The sequence below is a fragment of the Osmia bicornis genome, chromosome 11 (assembly GCF_907164935.1).
Source record: "Osmia bicornis bicornis chromosome 11, iOsmBic2.1, whole genome shotgun sequence".
NCBI classification, from domain to species: domain Eukaryota; kingdom Metazoa; phylum Arthropoda; class Insecta; order Hymenoptera; family Megachilidae; genus Osmia; species Osmia bicornis.
The window spans coordinates 5,506,725-5,530,823 of record NC_060226.1 but is presented as its reverse complement, the minus strand read 5'-3'; the positions used below and the strand labels follow the sequence as shown (position 1 = coordinate 5,530,823).

The following is a 24,099-nucleotide window of genomic DNA, read 5'->3' as shown; positions in this document are numbered from 1 at the left end:
TTTACACGGAAGACAAATTGATCGGAAATATTGTTTGACGCGCGAGCGACGTAATAGAACATTCATGAATAACGAATGCCGTCAATTAGCCCGTTACGTAATCCAATGTCAGGAAGAATTAATTAATCTACCGTGTTAGAACGGGCGCAAGCACTTGGACGAGGAGAGTGGATCGAAGTGATGCTTCATCGGGTCGACGGTAACGATCGCAAAGATTCGAAAAGGCAAGCACTCACGATCGCTTCAGTTTTCGTTCACCAGCTCGCTCTACCGTGATTCAACGATCCAGCAATTATAATGAATTATCTATGCGAATTCCAATTGATCAACAGTGAAACGGAAACTTTTGATAATTATCATACAGATTTGTATAAATGTATCCATGATTTTTTAGGTAGGTGATCAGATCATCGAAGTAAATGGACAGAGCTTCGAGGAGGCGACCCATGACGAGGCAGTGCAGATCCTCAAGACCAACAAGAGGATGACTCTTCTGATTCGCGATGTAGGAAAGGTGCCGCACTCTTGTACCACCAGTCAACCGATCGTTATGCCAACGTCTAGGTATACCGAACACGATCCTATGCTTCTCGAGAGTCCTGGAAATCATCGACCGCCTAGCCCTACGTAAGCGATACCCCTATACCCGTGAAATTACTTGTGATTAATAAACCCGAAAGTTTGATTGAATGCCTGATGAGTTTAGTATCGCCAGCGATTGGAGACATCGGGGCGGTGTCCACACAGTTTCCGCTGCGACAGCCGCGATGGTGGAGGAGAAAGCAAGGGTGGTGCTTGCGAGAAGCGAAAGGGCAGCGCTTTCTCAGCTTCTGGCCGATTACAGGACCCGTCGAATGACGATCGAAGAATTGGTGGTCAGTTTAGGTGATCTCTTGAACACCAACGAGAAACTGACTCTTCTTACCGAGCTCAGGGAACTCGTCGACAGCAAAGACAGGGCTGCTTTCGACGATCTCGTTTACAGACCTCGCGTTGCCATGGCAAGGGTATGCTATTTAATTGTTTCATTAGTTTACTATATTTGGCACACTCGTCACATGTTTAGGATTGATCGTATGAAAATTAAGGCGTTCATAGATATACCACTTATGGTCGTTCGCTACTGCAGTAGTCAACTCGATAAATTATGCAAAATTTAAAGTACTAAATGCGATTAGCGTTAATTTCAACGAGATATTTTTCCTTCAATTTCTAGAGAAAAGGAGACCGAGCCCACTCGGACCTGATAGTGACACCATCGCTGCACGATCTTCCGGTAAGTGAAAGAAAATGAAAGCACATCGACATTCATTCAACGACACAAACACGTAATTCTCACAATGTATCTCTACATATTTGTCTCTCCACTTCTCTTGGGACATGTAATAGATACTGTCTCTATCTCTGTCTCTTTCTCACTCTTTGTTCTGCGTTGTCCACCGTTAATTGTCTGTTTTCTATCACTATCTCTACACCTGTCTTTCGCCATCAAATCCATCGAACATCGTCCCGAACGAAGGGAAGATCTTCGATTTCATGGCGAAAGAAGAAATCTCTGTATGCTGTTGTACCCCTTTTCACTGAATGTATCCCGATTAGATGGCAAAATTGACCCTCACATAGCTCGTGAAAAGAAAAAAAAAATGATTTTAACGAGGAGATTAGCGAAATTAGAGCAAGTCAACCGGACGATGAGAAGAAAAGCCAATTGTGTCGTGGTTGGAGAGGTGCGAAGAGGTGACGGATCGAACGTGCGAAGAAGAAAGCTGAACGACAAAGAAAAGATGAAGAAAACGACCTGGAGAACGTCCAACGGAGTGGATCGAGTTACCAGACGCGTCTCCAGTCGATTTCGATGGAACGTTGATCCGGGAAATCGAAGCAACATCTTTTTTTTTCTTTTGTGTTTTTCGCTTAAGTGCTATCAGCTATCGCGGTCACCTGTGAAAGCATGACTCGAGAATCTTTCTGCAATTAGTGATGGACAATTTGAAAGTGATTTTTTGGAAAGGTCTGCAAGCAATTTAAGCATACCGACCCTGCACAGGGCTAATCACTTGAAATTTTATTCAAAACCTTGAAAGTCTTGACCAAAATTAACAGCTATGTACATTTATACATATTTAAATCGCTTCATGTCCCATCACTACCTGCAACTCTTTCTTCTTCTTCTTCTTCTTCTTCTTCTTCTTCTTCTTCTTCTTCTTCTTCTTCTTCTTCTACTTCTTTCTTTCTATTCTTCTGATAGAAGAGTCTTCTTGGTCTTCTGTATCTCTTCTTTTATCTCTATCTCTATTCGATTACTCTTTCTATCTCTATCAATGTTTATGATTTAGTGCTAGCTTGCTTACAGCAACTGTGTTGCCTCATTTCCGGTTTCGTGGCTTCTTTGGCGCGGCGAATGTATTTGCTTCCGAGCTTCAGCCAAGCGAATATTCGAAGCCTTTTTCGAAACCTTTGATCACGATCGGTAGCTACGATGAAACAAAGGACGGATGGCTTTGGATATCTCGTTTTCTTTACCAGCTGTCTTGAACGCGACAGGATTTTATAGACGATGCTTTATGCGATATTAGATGCGATACGTTTGCCTGGTCTTCTTATTTCACGCTAACCACATCTGGGGAGACAGTACATGATATTTGGGAGCTTCTCGAAAGAGTTCGCCTGAGCTTTGCTGGATTTCTGTTTCGTTCTGTCTTGCCTCGATCGAGTGCTCGATCGTCTCTATATCAATTTTTCAAGCTTCTCGCCGTTTATATTCAACAAACTGATCGCATTTTAAAAATGCGTTCGATCATGCACTCGATCGCAAGATGCTGAAAGTAGTTTTTTAATCGCATCTCGTGCGCCACGATTTCAGGTTTCTAAAAAGTCTCCTGGAAAGCTTCGTTTAAGCTCTCTTGTCGCACGATATAATTTTTTTTTTTTTTTAATTCGTTAGTTATTTCGCACACGAGATCGTCGAGCGAAAACAGATCCACGAAGATCCTGCCGGCCTTCTCCAAAGCTCGGGCCAGCTCGCTAATGGCCGGTTTCGTAGCCAACGAGTTCAAACGAAACGTCAGCCGCCGTTAATCTTCTTCTTCGGGGCGATTTGTCGACGAGACGGCCTTCGTTCTTGGATATTTCTTTCTTTCACTTTGCTCTTTGGATTTTTCCTATTCTTTCTGCCTCCAGCTTTTTACCTCTGATACCTTCTGGATCTTCTGTTTCATTTCATCCAAACGTTGAGAATATCTGAAAGGCAATTTCAACCCTCGGACAAATCGGGGTATAATTTCAGGAAATAAAATAGAAACGTGAAAATTCAATAATAATCGCGAAACAATTCGAAACAGAGTTTACATAACGAATCGGTAAAAAGTTTAATCGAACCATTACGAAGAAACATTTTAATCAAGAATCACAATTAAAAGTTTAATTGCTTCGAGTCTAAAGAATTCGAATTGCAATTAAAAGTTAACAAAATGCCTGCCGATAGGCAAGCAAAATATCTAACACTCAGAATGGAATTAGATTAATCAGCCACCTGTGTGCTTCTAGAATCAATTGATTCTGATCAACGTACGAATCGATGCAATGACGTTTGATTAACGACGAGCAGTTTGGCTTTCACGGTTCCGTGATTCTTGAACGGAAGACCGGCAACGGAAGTCGTCGTAAATCAACTGTCATCATTGGCGAACGTCGGCGACGATCGATGATCGATGATTGTCAGTTAATTGGCACATTGAACGGTGCTTTTGTGGCTAATTAATCGTCAGCGACGACGAGGAAAAGGACAAATTGGCACGATTCACGCGATCAATAGACGTATGTAGCAAAAACGATTCTATTTGACAATCGAGGATATTCGAGAAATTTTCAAATCTTTCTTCTTCATAATTTTAAACATCGATCCCAATGATCATCGTCGACAGGTATTCATTTCGGGTTCTTACATTCCGTTTCAAAATGGAACGTTTATAAATAAAAATATACTCTCGTTGGCAAGCGAAACCGGTGACAAGGTAGCTAATGGAACGGCAAACGGCATGACAGGATCTGATGATTTCTCGCAGAGGGGTGTACCCGGTGGTTGTTGCCGTCCGGGACGACTGGTGGACGTCGAAGGAGATCCCCTAGGAGTGACAGGACCTCTCCTGCCTCGGGATAACCAGGAATATAGATCACCGAGCGAAGATAGCGGTCTCGGGGCCGACATGCCCAGGACCAGGTCGACTGAATTCCAATTAAAAACACAGACTATCTTTCACACCCTTGATGATTCTCTACATTTTATAGAGGAAAAAACAAAATTCCTTTCTTTTTCTTATTGCCGTATCTAGAAACCAAGTAGGGCAAAATTTAATTCAACGATAACGTTTCGAGCTGAAGGAAATCGAACCGAGTCATTCAAACGTAACTTCGATATGGAACAAGTTTGTGGTTACACTTGAAGTAACTCAGTTTTGTTGAGTACCTTTGGAGCACTCTGTGAACCGATTTCTTGAATGGTAGACTGCGTTCATCTGGTTTTCCGAATGTCCTTTAAATTATCTCGTTTTAGTGTCAAGATGTTTCGCTATTTCAAATATTGAATTATTCTATTTTGAATGAAAGGATATCTCGCTATCCCAAATCTCCATCAACTTTGCATTAATTAATAAGTGGTCGGACGCGTTTTAATTAGTCAAAGTGACGTCGATTGAACGAAAACGACTGGCGAGGATGAAAAAAAAAGAGATGGAACACGTTATTTCCAAGTGAGCAAAGATAGCCGTAATGGCGTTTCTGTGTCGAATATACGAAGGTACATCGATATTTCATTTCCTAGCAGACCTGATCTGGCTTTACCGTCTATCTTGCATTCGAACAACCCAACCCCCTCAGCGGTGGAGGAAGATAAAATTAAAACTCTCAGACTTTATTTCTTTCGTAAATGGAGATAAATACTCGGATATTTCGTTGATTTTTCTATCGAAAATAGACACGGAGGATCGCGTGGAAATAGTTCCACCGCAGTCTGTGAACGTAATTCATGCAGTAAAATGCGGACCTATAGAAAACACGGATGGCCCTTGAAAATTTCAGCCGTATAGTCGGCTGAAATTCTAACACTAGGTCGTATCCCGGGTAACAGAATGAAACAAATGAGGTTTGAGAGTTAGCAGTACTGTAATAGCATCGGGAATGTGATGTTCGTGGAAAAAAGTGTCCCGTGTTGAAAGCTAAATTTTTTCATTTCCCTTTAGAACGAAAGTTTTTCTCATTACAAATTTTTGTAATGGTAAAAATTTCTGCTCGTTATCACCTTCACCGTCGTATGATTTCATCTACAATTTTTTAACAATTTCTGATTTGAAGTTAAAAAATTATACAGAGAATAATTGGATAGTCGTGTATCGAATTATTTTAATTACAAGACATTGTGTTTACAGTGAGAGTGAAAAATATTTTTTCATGAATTTTTGAAGAGAAGATTAATTCGATCGGATTAGAAGCGTTCTGATTTCTCTTTCTCACGCGATACTGATCGATCGATACCACCTGGCACTATCAAAAGTTAGACGAAGGACGAACTAGCGAATGGAAATAGATTTGGCATGCTGTATCTGCCACGGTGTATTCTCATTGATAAGTGACGTCGACGGGGCTCATTAAATAATCGATGACAAACATATAAATAACTGCACCAGTGCACACGCTCGTATGTGTTCCATTCTTCTTTCAAACTTCACCGGGTGAGACGCAGAATATTTCTGTTTCAATTGTTTAGTCAATATTTTGGAAATTTCAATTTCCTGATAGGTGGTAATTTCATTTTTTTCTTCCATAAACTCGATAGAAGTGTCGATAATTAAATTTCCGTATCAAAGAAAAATAATTACCATGGTTAAAAGTTATAAAAGAAATTTATTACCCTGCAGTTTTCTCATTCAAGAAATCAGTCTATGTAAAAAGATTGAAAAACAAAGTCTAAATATTTAAAAAGAAAGGAAAATAACGCATTAAAAATAAAAGGGAAAATGTAAATTCTCCATTCGAAGAGGAGATGGTAGACGAAAAAAAAATTGAAAAAGAAAGGTGGTACAAGGGTGTGAATTGAAAATTTTGGCGATTGCAGAGTGGGCTGCAGGAGGGCACAACAGCATCAAGTGACGACCTCTGATCTCGCCCTCTCCAACGACGACGAGTGTGACAACCAGGTACAAAGAAATTTCGATGCTGGTGTACGAAGTTCATTAAACGAAGCATTGTATCCTCTCATCACTCAAATTGGAAATAACAAGGAGGATAACGATAATAATAAAAGGGAACGTTTATCGATTTGTTTTACAGGACTACGAGGACGAGTTGGAGAACGGTCGTGGACGTAGACACAGCTCTCCAGGTGGTTCGCGTGGCAATCCTAGAGACTACGGCCATCATCACCTTCATCCGGACAATTTGGTGAGTAGCGATAGTTTACCTTTGACTTCACCTTGAGTACTCTTTTGTGACGACACTTCCTGTCTCTTCTTAAGAACCTTCTTCGCCGAACGAAATTAACCCGAGAGTCCCGAGTGCTCTCTTCTGAATGTCGCACTGTTATGGGAAGGGATTTTATTTAGAGATTTATTCTTTAGTATTCAAATTAGTAAAGCGTTTATATTATTTCACTAAATTTTATTGCAGTAGCAAAATTAAATTATACAATTATTACAAATGATTGCGAATTAACACATCGACTGCCATAGTGGGAAATAATGTGAACCCTTTTTTGAAATATTTATAACATCAACCCCTATGGCAGTGAACGTATTAAAAGGAAAATAATATAAATCAGAGACTTATGAATAATTTGATAGGTCGCGATCGTGATATTTATTATCGTTAATTTGTTTGAGCTTGTTTGGAAGTTGATCACGATCGATTGGAAGCTCGTTCGAGGGCCGGAGGATGATCTACAAGGGATCGAGAGGATCTTCTCACGGTTTCCGTCTCGAACGAGCTCGATTTATGGAGGTCGATCACGCCAGGCTCGATCGATGTTCATCGTGCCGCGTATATCACTCGTACACGCGCGAGAGAGATCCTGGCAAGCAGACTGGAAGCAAGGTGTTTCCACGCTTGAATTAATTATCGAGGCACCGATCGATCAATGGCGTACAGATTGCTCGATCCAACAGCGAAATGTCTCTATTTCTCGATACATTTTTTTTTTTTCTTTTCTTTTCTTTTTTAACCCTGATAGACGTTTATCTCTCGCCCTTGAAGATCGTCGACCGTGAACCCTTGATATCCTTGAGGAACAACCTGAGATTAAGAAAAGGATCATCCTTGATTTTTTTTCTTCGCGAACGAATAAATATGTCGTGAGAAAGACATATTTAACCCTTTTCTCCCGAAGTTCGAATCGAATTTACAAAAATATGAAATACCTTAATCGCAACAAAGGGGTTAAAAGTGTCTATTTCTGAGGATCTGTTTCTTGAAACGCATCAATCGTCGAGATACGTGTATCAAATCAACACGAGCATCGAGTTTTATTGTCCTTTTTCGGCAAAATCATCGTCGTCACCGTGCGGGATCACGGTGAGGGAAAACGAAAGGAACGATTCATCTCGTCGAATCGCGGAATAGGGACACTCGATTGTAACGGTTGTCCAGAACGATGATCCTCGAACGATGCGTTTGTTTCTTCTGTTCGATGAGTTACGATGGGCCCTTTAATCGGCTCTGACCGATCGGTCAAAGTTTCTCTTGAAAGGCCTGTCGTAGCTCCTCCGTGGCTTTCGCATCGTCCTGGCTTTGTCTCGAGTGAACTTCCGGTCGTACGTGCTGTACCGTCGAGTTAGATCGCCTCACGCAATTACCGGTCCCGAATTTCGGCCGTGGAATCCTCACGCGTTGCACGTCGCTTAACCAGGATTCCATTATTCCTTTTTGATCGTGCTGAAACAGACGATTGAAACGATATTTTAACTTTAACTTTTAGACCAATCGCAAGATTATTCTCAGGGCTATTTTTAAGGATAACTATGATCAAAATTTTAAATTTGCGTTGAAAATTAAAAAAGGAACATGGTATTCAGAAAAATTTTCATTTCTAAGGATTATAATCTATAAGTCAGCCATTTCACAAAATTTCCATATACTCAATGGAGATGAAATGCAAAGTTCCTCGTGGCTATTATATCACCGGCAGGTAAAATTAACACGCGTGTTGCTGTCATGTGGGACATGTGTCTCGATAAACGTTCACATCCCAGCGGACAAGAGATTATCGCGATCGTAGTTATATGAATTCATGGTTTAACTTGAAGCTGGCATGAAAAGTCAAGGTGTGAACGTTCCCCCGGAAGAGCGGCTTCTGGTGAACGCGATAAAAAGCAAATGGGAACACGGTGGTCATCGCCAGTCGAGGGCAATGGGTCACGCAATGTACGTGACAAAGAAGAGAAGAATGTCACTGGGCCAACATCAGTCTGGGGACGTTCTAGCTACCTGATCCGAATCTCAATTACCACTGAGAATAATCGCTCGAGAACTTTTTTCCCTTGTTTAAACGAAATCTTCCTATTGGCAAACTTTCGATCCGTTTTATAAAAGAACAGCGCAAGTTTCTCTGAATAATTTCAAAAAGGAAACTGCCCGAAGCATTCGTAATGATTTCACGATCTTTTTAAGCGATCGCGACGAGACCTACATTCGGGAAAATTTGATAAAGTTTCGAGGGTTTCGCCTGCGGAGAAATTCTCCAGCTCGGAGAATTTTCGAAAATTCCCCGTCTCTCCAAGATCCCAAACGTTCCAAGACGAAATTTCATTTACTTAAACTTGATGCAATTAACTCGGATCGGAGTTCGAGGAACGACTCGATCTCCTTCGGGATTTTACGATCCTGTTTACGTCCGGTTCGAGCAAGGAACTCGAATTACGCCCTGATAGAATCGCAAGCTGCCCCGACGAAAGCTCTAGCTTTCTAGACTTCTTCGAGGGAACGACCCCTGTTATAGTTCGGTTGGAATCGTAAACGCGAACGATCGGTTGGAAAAATGAAACAAATAGCCGAATGTTAAAATTATAATACGGCGAATAATATTCGAACGACGCTATGGTCGAATTGCCACTAAAACCTTTTATGCTTTATTAAACTTGACAGCAATTAAAATTTGAATATCCTTCGCTGAAATACAACCCGGGATGGTTTTTGATTATGTTACAAGATTAATGATCACGAATTATTCCGGTTATGATTTACGAGGCGGAATATTATTAGCAAGCGTTCAAATGTTTTTGCGAAAAATGTAAAACTGGAATAGAAATTATCATACGTATCTGTTTGGTCTCGTTCCAGATTCACCAGATAAGATCCGTCACACTATTTTCTCTTTTATCAGATAAACAAGCATCGTGCGTAAATAACTTTCTCGTTTCGTTATTTATGTAGTTCAAGAAATGAATTTTCAGAAAAAAATAAAAACGAAACCACTCATAGGAAAATATTGTTCCACATTTTCGACTTGTATTTTCTCATAGAATCATCCCGTAACCATTAGTTCAGCTATCCGTTTTCACTGTGCCGGATAATGTGTTAATTAAGAGAATATGGATGCTTTTGCAACTCGGTGTAATTTGGTAGGAAATTTCGCAGCGGCAGCTGCGTTGTAAGGTGAAAGGAATATTTTAGAGGGACTATAGGAAACGATCAAACCGGTTAAAAATATGGATTCCCACAGTCAGTGCTCGGATACCGTATAGAATAAACAGTTAGACGTTGTTGAAGAGGCAACCTCGCTCGAACCGGACGGCAACGTTATCCAAGGTGCATACACGGTTTTTCGATAATGAATGACTGCAATTTTGGGGGGAAAACAGATGGCAAAAATAGCGAACCTCAAATCCTAATTGGTATTTAAAAAATTCTCATCATTCTCTGCACCCATTCTCTGTACGATCGTTGTTTAAATTTGCAACAAAATTTTCAAAATTTCCCTTTACTTTCATAAATGCGCTTTTTTTATCGAAATTGTTGTCTACAAGGAGAAAAGGTGACGGTAAATATAAAAGGAACGTGATTCATCGTGTTTCACTGATAGAAGCGAAGAGCGCGAATGTGCTCTTGTAAATTGTAAATCGTAATGAACACTTTCTACAGAACGTGCATTTTATACACCTTGTAGTGTACATTGTGCGCCGGTTGCACAATAACGTCAATGCTAAAAGTAAAAGTTTCTCAAACGTCTTATACAAACTTTGTTTTTACCTTTGAATCAGCCTGTATAATTGAAATTCGAAATTTATTTTGAATAATTGCTGTTATCAATTTGACAAATTTTAGCAAAATTTAACAGGCGGCCTTTTAATGAAAGAAGAATATTTCGATTACGGCTTGGACTAGACTTTTGCCTGTTTTTCTTTATTGTTTTACTGAACGACTGTAATAGCGACCTCGTGGATTTTGCAACGATCCGCAATTCGCTGGTCAAACGCTTTTGCCGTCCACCGTTTCTCCGGTGTTTTTCGCGATCGCGTTACCTTGGAAATTGCGGCGATATTCCGCTGAAACCGCAGAGAAGTAAAAAATAGAACCACCGATCGATGTGGCAATGTTTGATCTACATTTCTCAATGATACATTGTTAAATGGATGAATATAAACCATCTTTATCGTGTTGGTACCACTCAAATAAATTGAAAAAAGAACCAAAAGTAGAAAATAAAAAATTGAGGGATACACGATGGAGGGTGTGTTCTTCGTGTTAAAACAAATGGAAAAGTCTTTTACCGTTTTGCAATCTTTGCCTTCGTTCTTGAGATATAAGCAATTAAAAATTTGGTTCCTCGACTTCCGGGCTGCGCCGCGCGCGCAGGTGTCTCCCCGGAAGTCGAGGAACCAAATTTTTAATTGCTTATATCTCAAGAACGAAGGCAAAGATTGGAAAATGGCAAAGGAGTTTCCGATTTCTTTCTTCATAATTAATTTATTTTTGAAAGGTAAATATATAATTTCGAAAGATTGAAAATCGGATGATTAAATTGTCTATATGCCAGTGAAAATGATATTCCAATTATACTTTTGCGATCGAAGGATAACGAATGGAAAATCCTTTCCTCTTAATTATCGAACAACGTATTAATTATAATCCACAATAGGTAACCCCTTTTATCGTGATTATCGCTTCCAGTGAACGAAGTAAATATACTTATCTCGTTAAAACCTCGACCACGTATCCAACTAATTAAATCAGTCTGTACGAACAACAAAGCCGGTAAATTATCCCCTTCGCGTAGGAACAAAAACTTTTAATGAAAATCCTGTTGTGCAATTGGAATTAATCATGCGATGAAATACTGCATCGAAAGTGATCGTAACATTGTCTTTATGGATGAAAGAATCTCAACACGGATCGTATAAGAGATTGAAAGAATATTAATTGCTTGTCTATTAGTCACGCTAATTGGACATCGTACGAAATTCCCTTCGTTCGATAAACATCGACGCATGTTTCAATGATGAAATCGATTGCTAGTAGAGAAAGAGACTAATCGTCGTGCGTGTTATCTCGCTGATTAGCGATCACCAGTAATAAACAAAGAAACTGGCAATTAACGACTCTAATATAATGATATGACTCATGAATTCGTAGTCGTATCGTCACACTTTCACGAATTCGATCTCAATTCGACGCACTTTACCGCTGAGACGACATCGAAATTTCAATTATTCACTCAACAATTATTCCAAATTCTCAAATGACTATTCTTTATCCAACTTTCAAGCTATCAAAGACAGAAAAGCTACCAAAGCCCTCTAACAATTATTATAAACCCTTCCTGTCGCTGTTACATCAATGAAAATAATCTCATCAGGAAAAAATTAATCGATGATCTCTCAATTTGTATTTTCAAAATATCAAACGCTTCCAAACTACTCAACCTCCAAAATCACCGCAAACTTACCTCAGAAACAGTAAGATGATCCCACCAACGAAACACTTGACGTGTCGAGAAATAAAAAAAGAAAAATGATACGATCTTCGATTATCAAGAACGTCGATCGCGATCACGATTGATCGAAGGAAGAAAAGGAAGCGGCACGCGTCTCGACGGTGTCGCTTCGACTGATTCAAGAACCGAGCTTGAAGTGACGGTACACCAGGCCTGGCTGAGTTTACGTTTACCTGATCGTTCACGAGACGAAGATAGGTATAGTCTCGAGTTGTTGGCGGAAGAGAGAGTGTGACAGGTGTGGCGGGAACGAGCGGACAGGTAACAGGTGAGAGGGGCAGAAGGTGGAAGAATGGGTTTTACAACGTTGCCAGGTTGTCTGGTTATCCTCGAATGCGGGTTACATGCACGACCAAGCGTCGATTCGCTGCGGAGGAAGTTCGAGGAGGATGATAACAGAAGCGGCGATGAACAAAGGGGATGATGAGCTGGACCGACTACCATCCGATCCTCCGAGCGCGTTACACATGAATCTTCTTACTTGAATCGTCTCTACTTTAAATTGGTAGCAGAAAAAATAACGGAGCTTGAGATTATAATTATAATTTTGCTTGGAAATTGTTCATTTGCCATTAGGTACACTTACTGTGTCAAATTTTAGCGCAATTTTGAAACTACCCCTGATAGTTTCTCCTCGAATCTCTCGTACCAAATTTCTACTATCATTAATGTCTTTAGTCACCCTTAGGCTACAGTTAGTAATCCTTAGAAATGAATTTTGTAAAGTAATTAGTGCCACCCGTAGCGATAAAAATGGTTGTCCAAGATGACTATAGTTATCCTCAATAACCAGAGGATCGAGGAGAAAAACGTTGAACGAAAGAATCGTTGATTCTCGACGCGAGAAACTGGCAGATTCGTTTTTGCTTCCTGGTCGCCGTCCAAAGCGGCTTACCTCCGTGCGAATCGTTTCCACGAGTCAGTTGGCCGATTAGAATTGCCTGGAACAGACGAACCTGACGAACGGTACATCTTTTTCTCAGAGGAGAGATACTTCCTGGGAAGCTCGCGCGGCTCCGATGTTAATCGGATATTCCGTTAATTGGCCCGTTCACGCGTCTCCTCTCCTAGCTTAAATTATAACATTTACACGTGAGAACGGTGAGACTTTCGAATTTGCATAAAACGACGCGGCTAATATCGGTCGTAAGGGAGGACGGAAAGAGGAAGTCGAAGGACAGTTAGGCGGTTACAGTCAAACGTTCGCGAAGAAGATGAAGAACATTTTCGAATCGCGTTTATGACTTAAGTGGCGAAGAATTTATTACGTCGGCCGGTGATTGTCGGCGCGTTCGCGGCTGAGAAAAACTGGAAGCGAACCGAAGATTTCTTGGCCGGCAAGAAAATTGGAACGGGCTCGTTTCTCGATCGATCTGCTGGCCAAGCCGGCTTGGTTATCTCTTATCTACGAACCGGTTCGATCCTCCGATCATCCTTCTATCTCACGGCTACCTCTTTAGTACCTTTACGCTTTCCAAACCGATGACGCGCCCGGTGCGTCTTATACTGTTCCCTGCTATACAAACGATGACGCACCATATGCGTCCCCCATTGATCGGTACATAAAAATCTAATTTAATGTTTGTTAATTTTAATGATTCGAGATTAAAATATAAAAGAGAAAGATATATTTTTTCGAGTAACTGTGTACCTCTTGAAGAGATCCTCCAATGATCTCAGGTTGAATTACATAATGGTTATGCAATTGCAGGATTTTTATATAATTATTTCTGTAGTGATATAACACCGACGTTTATGGACAACAAATATCTCTGTTATGATAGAAATTTTAATCTTTTATTCATTATTTTTTTTACGCAAGGTCTTACTTAACGATACAACATTGTGATCGAGTTTTATTAATTGGTCCGATTAACTTTGAACGCTTCTGGGTGGATCGAATAAATTTGTAGATGGTAATTTTTGTTTGCATTATATGCAACGAGGTCCATTGAACCAAAGTGTTGCGTAAGGATTCGAAAGCAGTCGACAGGTGACACCTACACTTAAAGGTCTATCGTAATCGACGAGGAGTCGTTCGTGGAATCGATAAATCGTTCTACGTGGAGTCGATATGGATTATAATGTTATCATCGTGTCAACACTTTGCTTCCTCCTCGAACTTTCCTAGAAAATGTATAACATTGGAAAGGAGGAGTGAAAGCAAATTAAAGATGAAAATTTTAAATATCATCTTCGTTAACGAAGAAACTCGAACGATTAAGAAAGTGTATCGGTTGAATTGCAAAACAACGTTTTTTAAGATCGTTCAAGATCACAATGAAGTATTATTTTGTCATACTAATATCTGTTTTATTAACAGACTATTGATACAGTTTTACGTCACTGATAACGTATCATTTGGTGTTTATTCATTCAGTGTTTCGTACAAGACGATTTCTTATAACTGAGTTATTACGTGAGATTAGATACGAGATGTTTCGTTCAAAAATGCATTTAATTTGTAGAAATATCTTATATCCGCGCGTAGTTAGATAATTGATAGATTCGTTATGATTTCAGTCTAGAAATAAGCGCTCTCATAGTTTAATCAATCATAATTTAATTACAAAAAGAAAAAATAATATTTCTTTATAAAGTTGATTTGTTTAGCTTCATCTCTGTTAAGTAGCTCCGGCTAGAACATCTCGTAACACTTAATTTCAAGCCACTCTATAAATCCGAGAAGTATTATCGTAAACAGCGATATTTCTATCGTCTGAAATGTTTACCACGTTTATAAGGAATCGTTCCAGTCTGAAAAACGCACACCTGGTTCTTTGGACCGACACCCGGCTCGTAATTCAACAGCCGCGGTTACCCACTAACCTTAACCGAGCGTGCGAAACGGTGATAATGATGGCGGTACGATAATAGGTCAACGTTGGTGAAAGTTTTCACCGTGTCGTGTCGTTCCGTTATGTATACATACGTATAGATATAGGAAGTCGAAAAAGGGCGGAAAAAATTGGCGACGCCCATCGTCTTGCGATTTCCCGATCTGGGTCATTCGTCTTGGCGATCTGGTCAACTTGAAGCCCGGTTCACACGGCCGATCATTAATTATCCTTACACTTTTATCACCGATAACGCTGCGCGATTCGATAAATTCATATTTTTTAATGTATCAACTGAAAGGGTCACCGTTGATCGACGCATCAAATACAATAAATACGATCGAATAATTCTCAAATATAACATTTTTATTATTAGAATATTTTGTATTGAAAATTGTTGAAGAGGTGGTAATTGGAAATTGGGGAAAGGTAGTTTGTAAAAGGAAAGCAGGAGCGCAATTACCCTTGACGAGTTGAATGTAACCGAATGAAATGTAAGATGGTTAAACGGGGCTAACACGAGGTTTTTCTCTTGGCGTCGCGACGCAGGAAAGCGACGGTGGTTGCGATGGTAGCGACGCCGAGATGATCGGTAATGGGAGACGAGGAGGAGGAGGAACGGAAAGGGATCGCGATATGGAGGAGGATGAGGACGAAGGAAGGGAGGAAAGGAGCTCAGAGGGTGGAGGTGGTGGAGGTTTCGGTGGTTGGAGGTCCCACCTGCTCGGTGGGCTAACGCAACGTGTGAAATCCTGGTACTGGGGCGCCAGGCCCCTCGTAAGTTTTCTATCAAGACGAAACCACAACACACAGATATCTACCAAGCACAAAATACTTCTACTTCTTTTCGATTCCTTTTTGTTCTTCCTCTTTTCGATTCTTTTTCTTTTGTTTTCTCGAAAAGGAAATAAATTCGTGATTAATTGTGAAAAGATTCATGGATTTAACAACGTTCAGTGAATGACACTTTCAGGAATGAGAAAAATTCGAAAATCTCGATGTTTCTAAGGAGAAAAAAATCTTGCCAGAGAAAACGCGGCGGACCGGTTGACAAGTGCCTCGAACGAACATTACAGTTTACGACAAACAGCATAGAAACTTTCGACAAACTTTTGCGAGACACGTGGAAGCTTAAAAGTTTCGATCCTCTTTGGGAGGACACATTCACCCAGGCAAAAAATCAAATTTTTTCCAACCAAAACTTATTTCCGCGACATATATCAAGAAAACGTTCCAAGTGAAACTTCAGAGAAAAGAAAAATAAATAAAAATATTGAAATATTTAATCAGGCAATTGTTCAAAGAAAAATTGTCGAAAATTTGAATCGAATCATCCCGTTTGGCATGAAACTCTCCCCAATTACAAAACCTCTCCATTCTTTTTCTCTTATCTTTAGTTTGATCTTTCTTCTTTATCTGTCTCTGTATCACCAAGATCAATCTCCTGTTCTGCTCTTAGAGATTAGCGAACTGTTAGTACGAAATAGCGTTAGGTGTGTACGTGTTTCTTTGTTTAAATTCTTTTTTTCTTTTAATTTTTCCTTAGATGTCTTGCACATGCTATCTTCGATTTTTCTCCTTAACTTATTATTCAACGCACGACTATTGTAATAACACCGTGTCCGTGTAATTGTGAACGCATCGAGTCGTACACAATCACGCGTACACGTACGAGCATTCTATTATATTTATCAGAGTGTATTTTATTACATAGATGTCTTGTTGGCATGCACGATCACTTTACTCACATCAGAAAAAAAAAAAAAAAGTAGAAAATATACCGGACGATTGTGGTAGATTGAAAAGGAAGAGAACAATAGATCCGTTCATCGTCTAGATCAGTCGTGTAGAAACTATCATTAGAGATTAGAGACGTAACGAATTCGATTCCCCATGATCATAGACTGAGAGCCGCCCTTGGATGCCCTGGAGCTCCGGGGCCATAGATACTTGCCCTGAATACAAACCTCGGGACAGTCGGTAATAGTAATATTAGTAGAGGAAGTTGTTTCTCTAATTCCAAAATTTTTTCTTTCTTTCTGTTTCATATTTTCTGTTGATAGATCGCTTGTTTATTTTCGATTAGCAGCGATAACGTTTTGTCCAATTTGTATAACAGGGATGGGCATTGGGATTATCTGTATTTATCTTGTCCTGATGCTCGTTCCTGATGTAGAGTGACACGATAGAATCTATCAGATAGTGGTAGAAGGAGTAGGAACTTCGTAGGAAGAAAGTCTCGATCGGTAATGGGGCGCAATCGAGGACTGTAAATCAGTAGAGAAAGTGTAGACAGAAGTTTTCACCAAACCAGGAAATTCGATGGGAGGGGTAATGGAAAATCTGGGATGGTACAGTAGTTTGATAATGTTTCAAAAGATATTTTATCTGACGTGTTATTAATCAATGCCTCGACTGCCCACGAATTTACTTTAGTTTAGAATTTAAGTGATCCATAGATCACTAGCCAGGCAATAGGCTAAAGATTTCAAGTTCACTTTCGAGCGTCCAACGTTACCTGATCACATATGACTAGTCTCCTTCCTTTTCTTTATCGAGTTTCCTTTTTATGTATAGTGGAATTTTCTTTGATTCGTCTGACTAGGAAGAGAAATTCCCAGGGTGAGGTATTCGCGAAACACTTTCACCGTGTTCGCGACTCGCGTTTCACTACGAGATGAGTCGATTCGTGAATTCGCTCGTTTCCCCTTACTGTCGACCATGACCTACGGGCTCTGGCTACCGGAACGACCCATAGAAATTTTTCGCAACAGTCCATAAACGCTTCGAAATTCTGACGATTTAAAAAAATTTAATAAACCATTTGAAAATTTGACAAAAGAGACCATCGGAATAGGCGTCGCGATCATTGTCCCACGATCAGTGAAATTTCGAGTTTCACCAATTAGGAAGTTTGATAAGGTTTCTGATATTCGTTCGTAATAATTAACACGACAGACACTACCACTGCCACTACCACTACCACTACCACCACCACCACCACCACTCTGTTCGAGCACCACCAACACCCAACTGCTACCAGCCTATCAGCAAGCATGACTTAATTTTTTATTATTATACTCTTGTGATACCTATATCGATATGTATTTAAATCGTCATTCAACGTTTCTACACGATGTCATGTACGATTGCATATAGGTACCGGGAGAGGGATGTGCACCGTTGTGGAGAAGTGAAGCCCGGTAGGCGGGCAAGTTGGCCGTTCAATGAAAAATCACTGACAAACTGGACCGTGTCCGGGAATGCCGAAGATCCTGATCAACCTTCTTATAATTTGAAATTCTTGCAAAATCCCAAGTATTAACGCAATCGCTTTCTAATGAAATTAATGTTTGGAACAAAGAGATATCCTTCTGAACGGCATCGGGCTTTGAGAATAATTAAAAAAGAATGTACCAACAGTCCAAGCTAAGGATTCGCTCTAATTATTTGTTCATACTTATGACAGCAGATGCCATTCAGAAGTAGAGCCGAGTAAAAGCATTTTCTTTTGCGAGGAACAATGAAACTTTATATGAGTAAGCAACTTTACAGACTACCAGGACTCTCTTCGACTACAGCGTGCACAGAAACTCGTCAGCATCAGCCTCCTTTAGCTCTTGTGTGCTGTCGTCGCGCGTGCACGAGATGACTTTGACCAGTTACGTGACAGCAATCCATCCCTCGAGTAAAAAAAAAAGAATTTATAAAAATATCTTTAAATTTTTTGATAAAAAGAAAAGCTTGATCGACGAAGATTGCTGCCACGATGCTACAAGGTCGATCGGAAGACAGATACCCTACATCTTCCGATGAAACATAGTTGTGCCCGTTTCAGGAACTCGCGCACAAGCTCTCGCGAAGCTTCGACATGCAGGAAGCGCAGCTGCTCGAGGAGGGTGGTTCCGGTGGCGGGTCCGCCGGAAACGCGGGTGCTGGCGGACCGCCTCGGAGACACCATAGCGCCCAAAGGCTAGCGCGAAGCGAAATGTCTGAAAGAAGGGAAGAAGACGGCGCCCTGGTGGTGCCGGATCATCAAGGGAACCTGAGGATCACCGTGAAGAAGACCAAGTCTATTCTGGGTATCGCCATCGAGGGTGGTGCCAACACTAAACATCCACTGCCCAGGATTATCAATATACACGTGAGCGAACTAGTTAACCAGTTTTCTCTTTATCGTCATATTTAAACATCGCTCGTTAATAATACTGCCGCGTAACACGAGAGATGTCGATAAATATTGTAGAAAGGATGTTGGTAGACGAGAAGACGATGATTACACTCGTTATGTCCACAGGATAATGGAGCAGCATACGAGGCTGGTGGTCTGGAGGTGGGTCAGTTGATTCTAGAAGTCGATGGTCATAAAGTCGAAGGTAATTTCGTATCATAATTATTGCACGAACTTTCCGTGCAGTCAATTAAAGAGTAGTTCGCGAAGGATGCCTTATCGATCGTTGTTAGGAAACATGGTACAAAACTTCGTTGTCGCTTTAATTTAAGTTGAATCACTGTCTACCTTTCTCGTTATAGTCGACGCAATATTCATCGTTATTAAGAAATATTTCTCTTGGTTTTGCAGGGCTTCATCATCAGGAGGTAGCAAGACTGATCGCTGAATCGTTCGCGAGACGCGATCGCAACGAGATCGAGTTCCTGGTGGTCGAGGCGAAGAAGAGCAACCTGGAGCCGAAGCCCACGGCGTTGATTTTCCTGGAAGCGTAGCAGGAATCTCCCACCTCCGAGCCGGAACCACCGTAGCCCAAAATGACCAGAGCTCGACCCTTGACACACTGGGAATATCATCGACGTTGAACCGAACAGATTCGAGACAGAAAATTAAAAAACAAAGAGTTTGTTCTCGATTTGACGGTCGAGCTCTGTAGTCAGGTGCTAATTCGAACCTGGCCTTGGTGGTGGGAACTATCAAGAAAATTAATATACGAAATGAAACGCTGCAACGAACAAGAAGCTGGATTTATCGTCCTCCGTTGCTGAAGAATCTGTGGGCTAACTGAGACGGTACCGACGGCTTCTAAAATTCATCCTCAAGCTTGAACGATGTAAAAGAAAAGAAAAGAATGCAACGAGGAAGAGATGATTCGAGGAGGATCGGAAAGACGTTGTTGAGGAAAGACACTTTCAGTGTGACGATGAAGAGTAAGTTGACTGTGCCAAACTATTAGAGATTGTTTCGTGTACACTAATTACGATATGTACTCTTAAGAGGTTCAGAGACTCTGTTACCGAAAGAAGAATACAGGTGGGTGCAATTTTTGGATCATCAGTGACGATGAAACTATTTGTTTTTCTTTCGTGGATACAGGAACGCGAACATTGCTCGAAGACCCACGCGAACACTTGTAACAAATGATTAAGATTCGAGCATGGCCCATGGTGGGTCGCGTGGACATTCCGTGAGACACGGAGATTCACTGTTGACTAATGCGTTATCGGCGATCCTGGCTAGCGACGTCGATCAGGATTTTCGTTGATCCATTTCTTTGGCCGGTCGTTTAATGGCATGATCGTGACGTAGGTAGTTCCAATGATTGGCCGAGGGATGCAGGTACTCTTTGTGTATCGAATATCTTGTTTTTCTAGATTCTTGTACGGTTTAATCTAGTTTCTTGCGTTTAGTCGATTAATTGTACCTGGTCGCAGTAAAACTTCAACTGCCACGTCATCCAGTTAATTTGTAGGCGAAAGAAATCGCGAATCGAAGGTTTAAAATAATAATTGTATCGTACAACTAGACGAGGTCCCGTTCTAAATAGTAATTAAAGTGTGTCGTTAGATGTTTAATCTTTATCATAAAAGGTGTCGATATTTAAATATACAAAGTGACAGAGTTAATCTCATTCAGGAACGATACTTCTTGTAATCAGCTAATTAAATAAAAAAAAAAAAGCATCTATTTTTCCACGCAGCTTCGCTCATCGAGAAACGTCGATAGCTGATAAATAAAAGAAAAAAAGAAAAAAATATCAAGGAAATCGACGAAAGTCCTGACCGACCAGAGGCCTGCGATTAACATAGACTTATTACGGGAATTGTTGAGGCTTAACAAAGTATATTATGTATACACACACATATATTATACATATATGATAATATTATCGACTACCGTAGTGGAATTGCAAACTTGTACCTACCTAATCGGACTCTCTCGAGCTTTACTCGTCAGGATGCGAGAAAATGTGGCAAGAGTTCAATAAATAATAGGCGAATATTTTTGACGATGTTATTGAACGTATGTAGCTGTTGATCGATCGAGTATCGAGCCTCGAGGAATCGCGGATGATTGCTCGAAGAGATTGTTTGGAATTATTGTTAAAGAGAGATCGGTGGCCGATCGAAGATGACGGATTTGAAATAAGAAATCTCAGCTTTGGGAATTTAGTCAATCGGAAGATATAGGTCCTTATCAAACGCTACGTTAGATTAACTCAAATCTAATGAAACATAATCAAACATGCTGGTATTTTGAGAGATGCGATTGAATCGACGAGGCGAGGACCCGTAATGTATAGTCTGTAACCAAAAATCAGCCAAATCTAATCCAGACTTGATCGAAAATTATCCAGGATCGTTTGAAAAAGATTTCTATTTTGAAAAAAAAAAAAAAACGAATTTCATCGGTGTGCCACGTTTTCGAATAAACATGTTAACCAGGACCCATTCAGCTAAATGTGCCAAAGCAAATAACCAGCAAACACAAGAGAAATGAAAAAGAAGAAACGATAGAAGAACACGGTAAACGTGTATTGTTGCTGATGCAAAAACCTTGCACAAATTTTAAACTGTTAAGAACATTAATGAACCGAGTAAAGAATGAAAATGGAGAAAACAATAGATGCTTTCTACGCGAAAAATAAAACGTACCTCGTACTAGTGTCTCTTCCTGTGTTTTCAAAGCGACCTTTTCTAAAAACCATTCACGTTTGTTCTTCGTTCCAGAAACGAACTAGAAGTAAAACAAAAAAAAAAATAAAAAATGAAAAAAACAAACAAAACAAAAGGAAACTTGAACTCTGAAAAACTGGGACGCGAAAGCAGATGATATTTTTGTAAAACCATTACAGCAGCGATTCGAAGATCTCAGCCCACATATCCGACAATGCCTTTTGCAGCTTTAAACAGGAAGCGATAAAACAATTCGAGGAGAAAGAGAAACATTTCCGATCGATCGTGAAAATTTCATCGCGTGAGAATTTCATTTGATTTTCAGTTCATGTACCCTAAAAGCTGATAATCTTTCTGCTCGAGGGATTATGCAAAACAGGAAAACGGCAAAAACAGGTTCTACCATTTTTTTTTTTTCATTAGAAACCGTGACCGTAACGTTGCTTAATTACGCGTTTGAACCGCTGCTTTCAGTTTCCACGCGACTGCTTGGTAAACGCGGATTGATTTCGTTTCATCGAAAAAAGACGAAAAACTTGATCAAAGCCCTTGGCAAAGAGCATATACGAATGATAAAATCTGCCGAAACATGTGCCTTCTTCTTTCACACGGGAATATGTTAAAAGTAAAAAGTGTTTTCATTGTCTTAGCGCGATGTTCCTTTCACGATCGTTGAACTTTCGAAGGAAATTGTTCCGCAAGGAGGAAGTTTCGAATGCTTTAAGACCGTCAGTGCCAATAAATTGCTTAACAGGAGAACAAAAATAAAAGCACCGATCAAAAATCATCTGTTTCTCCTCGATAATATATAATCCATCGACGCGTGTCTGGTAACGCGGAAATCAATTTTGAATTAATCGATGGTTGAAGAACGCGAGGTCGGGGCTCGATTTCTAGCCAAGATTAATCGGAAAAATCATTCGACAAATTTTCAAAGTTTCATTTTCGACGAATAATACTTGAGTGATTGTAAGTTTCAAATTTGAAACAAGATCCATATGCTCCGATGATGATGTCTCTCCCTCGAACAGACGCATTTTGTGTAAATTCGATCAATTCTCAATCGATTACACTTGAAAGGGAAACCAACCAGTCGCGATAGATCGTAGATAAACTTTGAACTAGAGCGAATATTAGAAGCGACAGACACGTGTACACTTAGCTACAATTCAGGCTTCTTTTGATAGAAAAATGATTTATAACGAACAAAGCGATGTATTAATTTATCTTGAATGAAAGATACGACATGTTTGATCTACAGAAAATTAAGGAACAAGGGAGGAGAGCTTCTTAGCTCTTAAAAAACATGACAAATGTTAAGACATTCCTTTCTATACACTTCTGTATAACCGAAGGAAGCCTAAATTGCAGAAAGCGTGCTAGGAGAGCCGACATTAGTCGGTGTCTAAAGTAACGTAGCTGCCGCTGAAGAAACCGGACATCGTGTGTTTCAAAAGTCACAGTCGTTCGCGACGGAGACAGATTAACTTAGCAAAATGATTTATTTTTTCAAAGAGAGAGAGAGAGAGAAATAAGGAGAAAAAGAGCCAACAGACACACGGACTCGTACTATTGAAACCTGTTCAGCTTTCGCACGTTCACCATCGGCAAACTAGCTTTATCTCTCGTGGGTGTGACGTGCATCGATATCGATCTTTGGCTGCGAATCCGAAAGAAAGGTGGACGTTAAGAGACTTCCTCTAATCGAGAAATCACACGGTACGGTGGGGCAAGATTACGAGTCTGTAAAATGGGATTCGAGTCTATTTCAGTGTCTACGATGACGTTAGAATGAAATTTTCAAACGTTCCAAATGGAAACGTGAATAGAGCCTAAATTAAAATTTCATCGATTGGCTAACAGGAAGAGAAGGAAATATTAATAAAAATTATTTAGGTCTCGATCTGCTTTAATTTCAAATGAAATAGGTAATCGTAGATTTATCGTTTGATTATGGCCTCGTAATCGTAAAAAGGAACGTTCGAAAGGAAGAAAAGATTCGCGAGACGAGGATCGTCGAAGCGTAACGTGAAATCAATTCGAAGACGAGAGGCGCTAATCGAATTGTTAAGCAAGGCGTAACTGTACTCGTAACGTTTCAAAAGAACACTCTGTACATAAGCAACATGCTCGTTCATACGCATTTCATAGGTCGTCCTTTTTGCAGTCGATTTCGTATACACCTTAGTGACACACACATATACACAAACACATATACACAAAATGAAAAAAACGTTCCAAAGAATGAAAACGACGAAGCTCGTCTTGTTAATTAACGACCACGTCGATTAATACGATCATCGTCGTGGAACGAAAATGAAGAGATGGCACGGATGAAATTGTTACACGAAATATATGTACCTACACGGGTGAACGGAG

The 24,099-nt window shown here is 40.2% G+C and overlaps 1 protein-coding gene across 6 annotated transcripts in view; it reads left to right on the top strand.

The window, feature by feature from the left end:
• Positions 1–21,470, top strand: part of LOC114875930 (whirlin) — a 47,262-nt gene extending 25,792 nt beyond the window's left edge. For 3 of the 6 annotated variants that reach the window (XM_029186793.2, XM_029186792.2, XM_046287692.1), the window contains 10 exons: positions 395–627; positions 707–1,007; positions 1,217–1,276; positions 4,065–4,219; positions 6,110–6,191; positions 6,325–6,435; positions 15,364–15,591; positions 18,638–18,958; positions 19,112–19,190; positions 19,397–21,470. In XM_029186793.2, coding sequence (XP_029042626.1) covers positions 395–627; positions 707–1,007; positions 1,217–1,276; positions 4,065–4,219; positions 6,110–6,191; positions 6,325–6,435; positions 15,364–15,591; positions 18,638–18,958; positions 19,112–19,190; positions 19,397–19,539 — 1,713 coding nt within the window. In that variant the 3' untranslated portion in view covers positions 19,540–21,470. The remainder of the gene's footprint in view (positions 1–394; positions 628–706; positions 1,008–1,216; positions 1,277–4,064; positions 4,220–6,109; positions 6,192–6,324; positions 6,436–15,363; positions 15,592–18,637; positions 18,959–19,111; positions 19,191–19,396) is intronic. The other 3 variants (XM_029186791.2, XM_029186790.2, XM_029186794.2) reach the window with 2 other exon arrangements.
• The last annotated feature ends 2,629 nt before the right edge of the window (positions 21,471–24,099 follow it).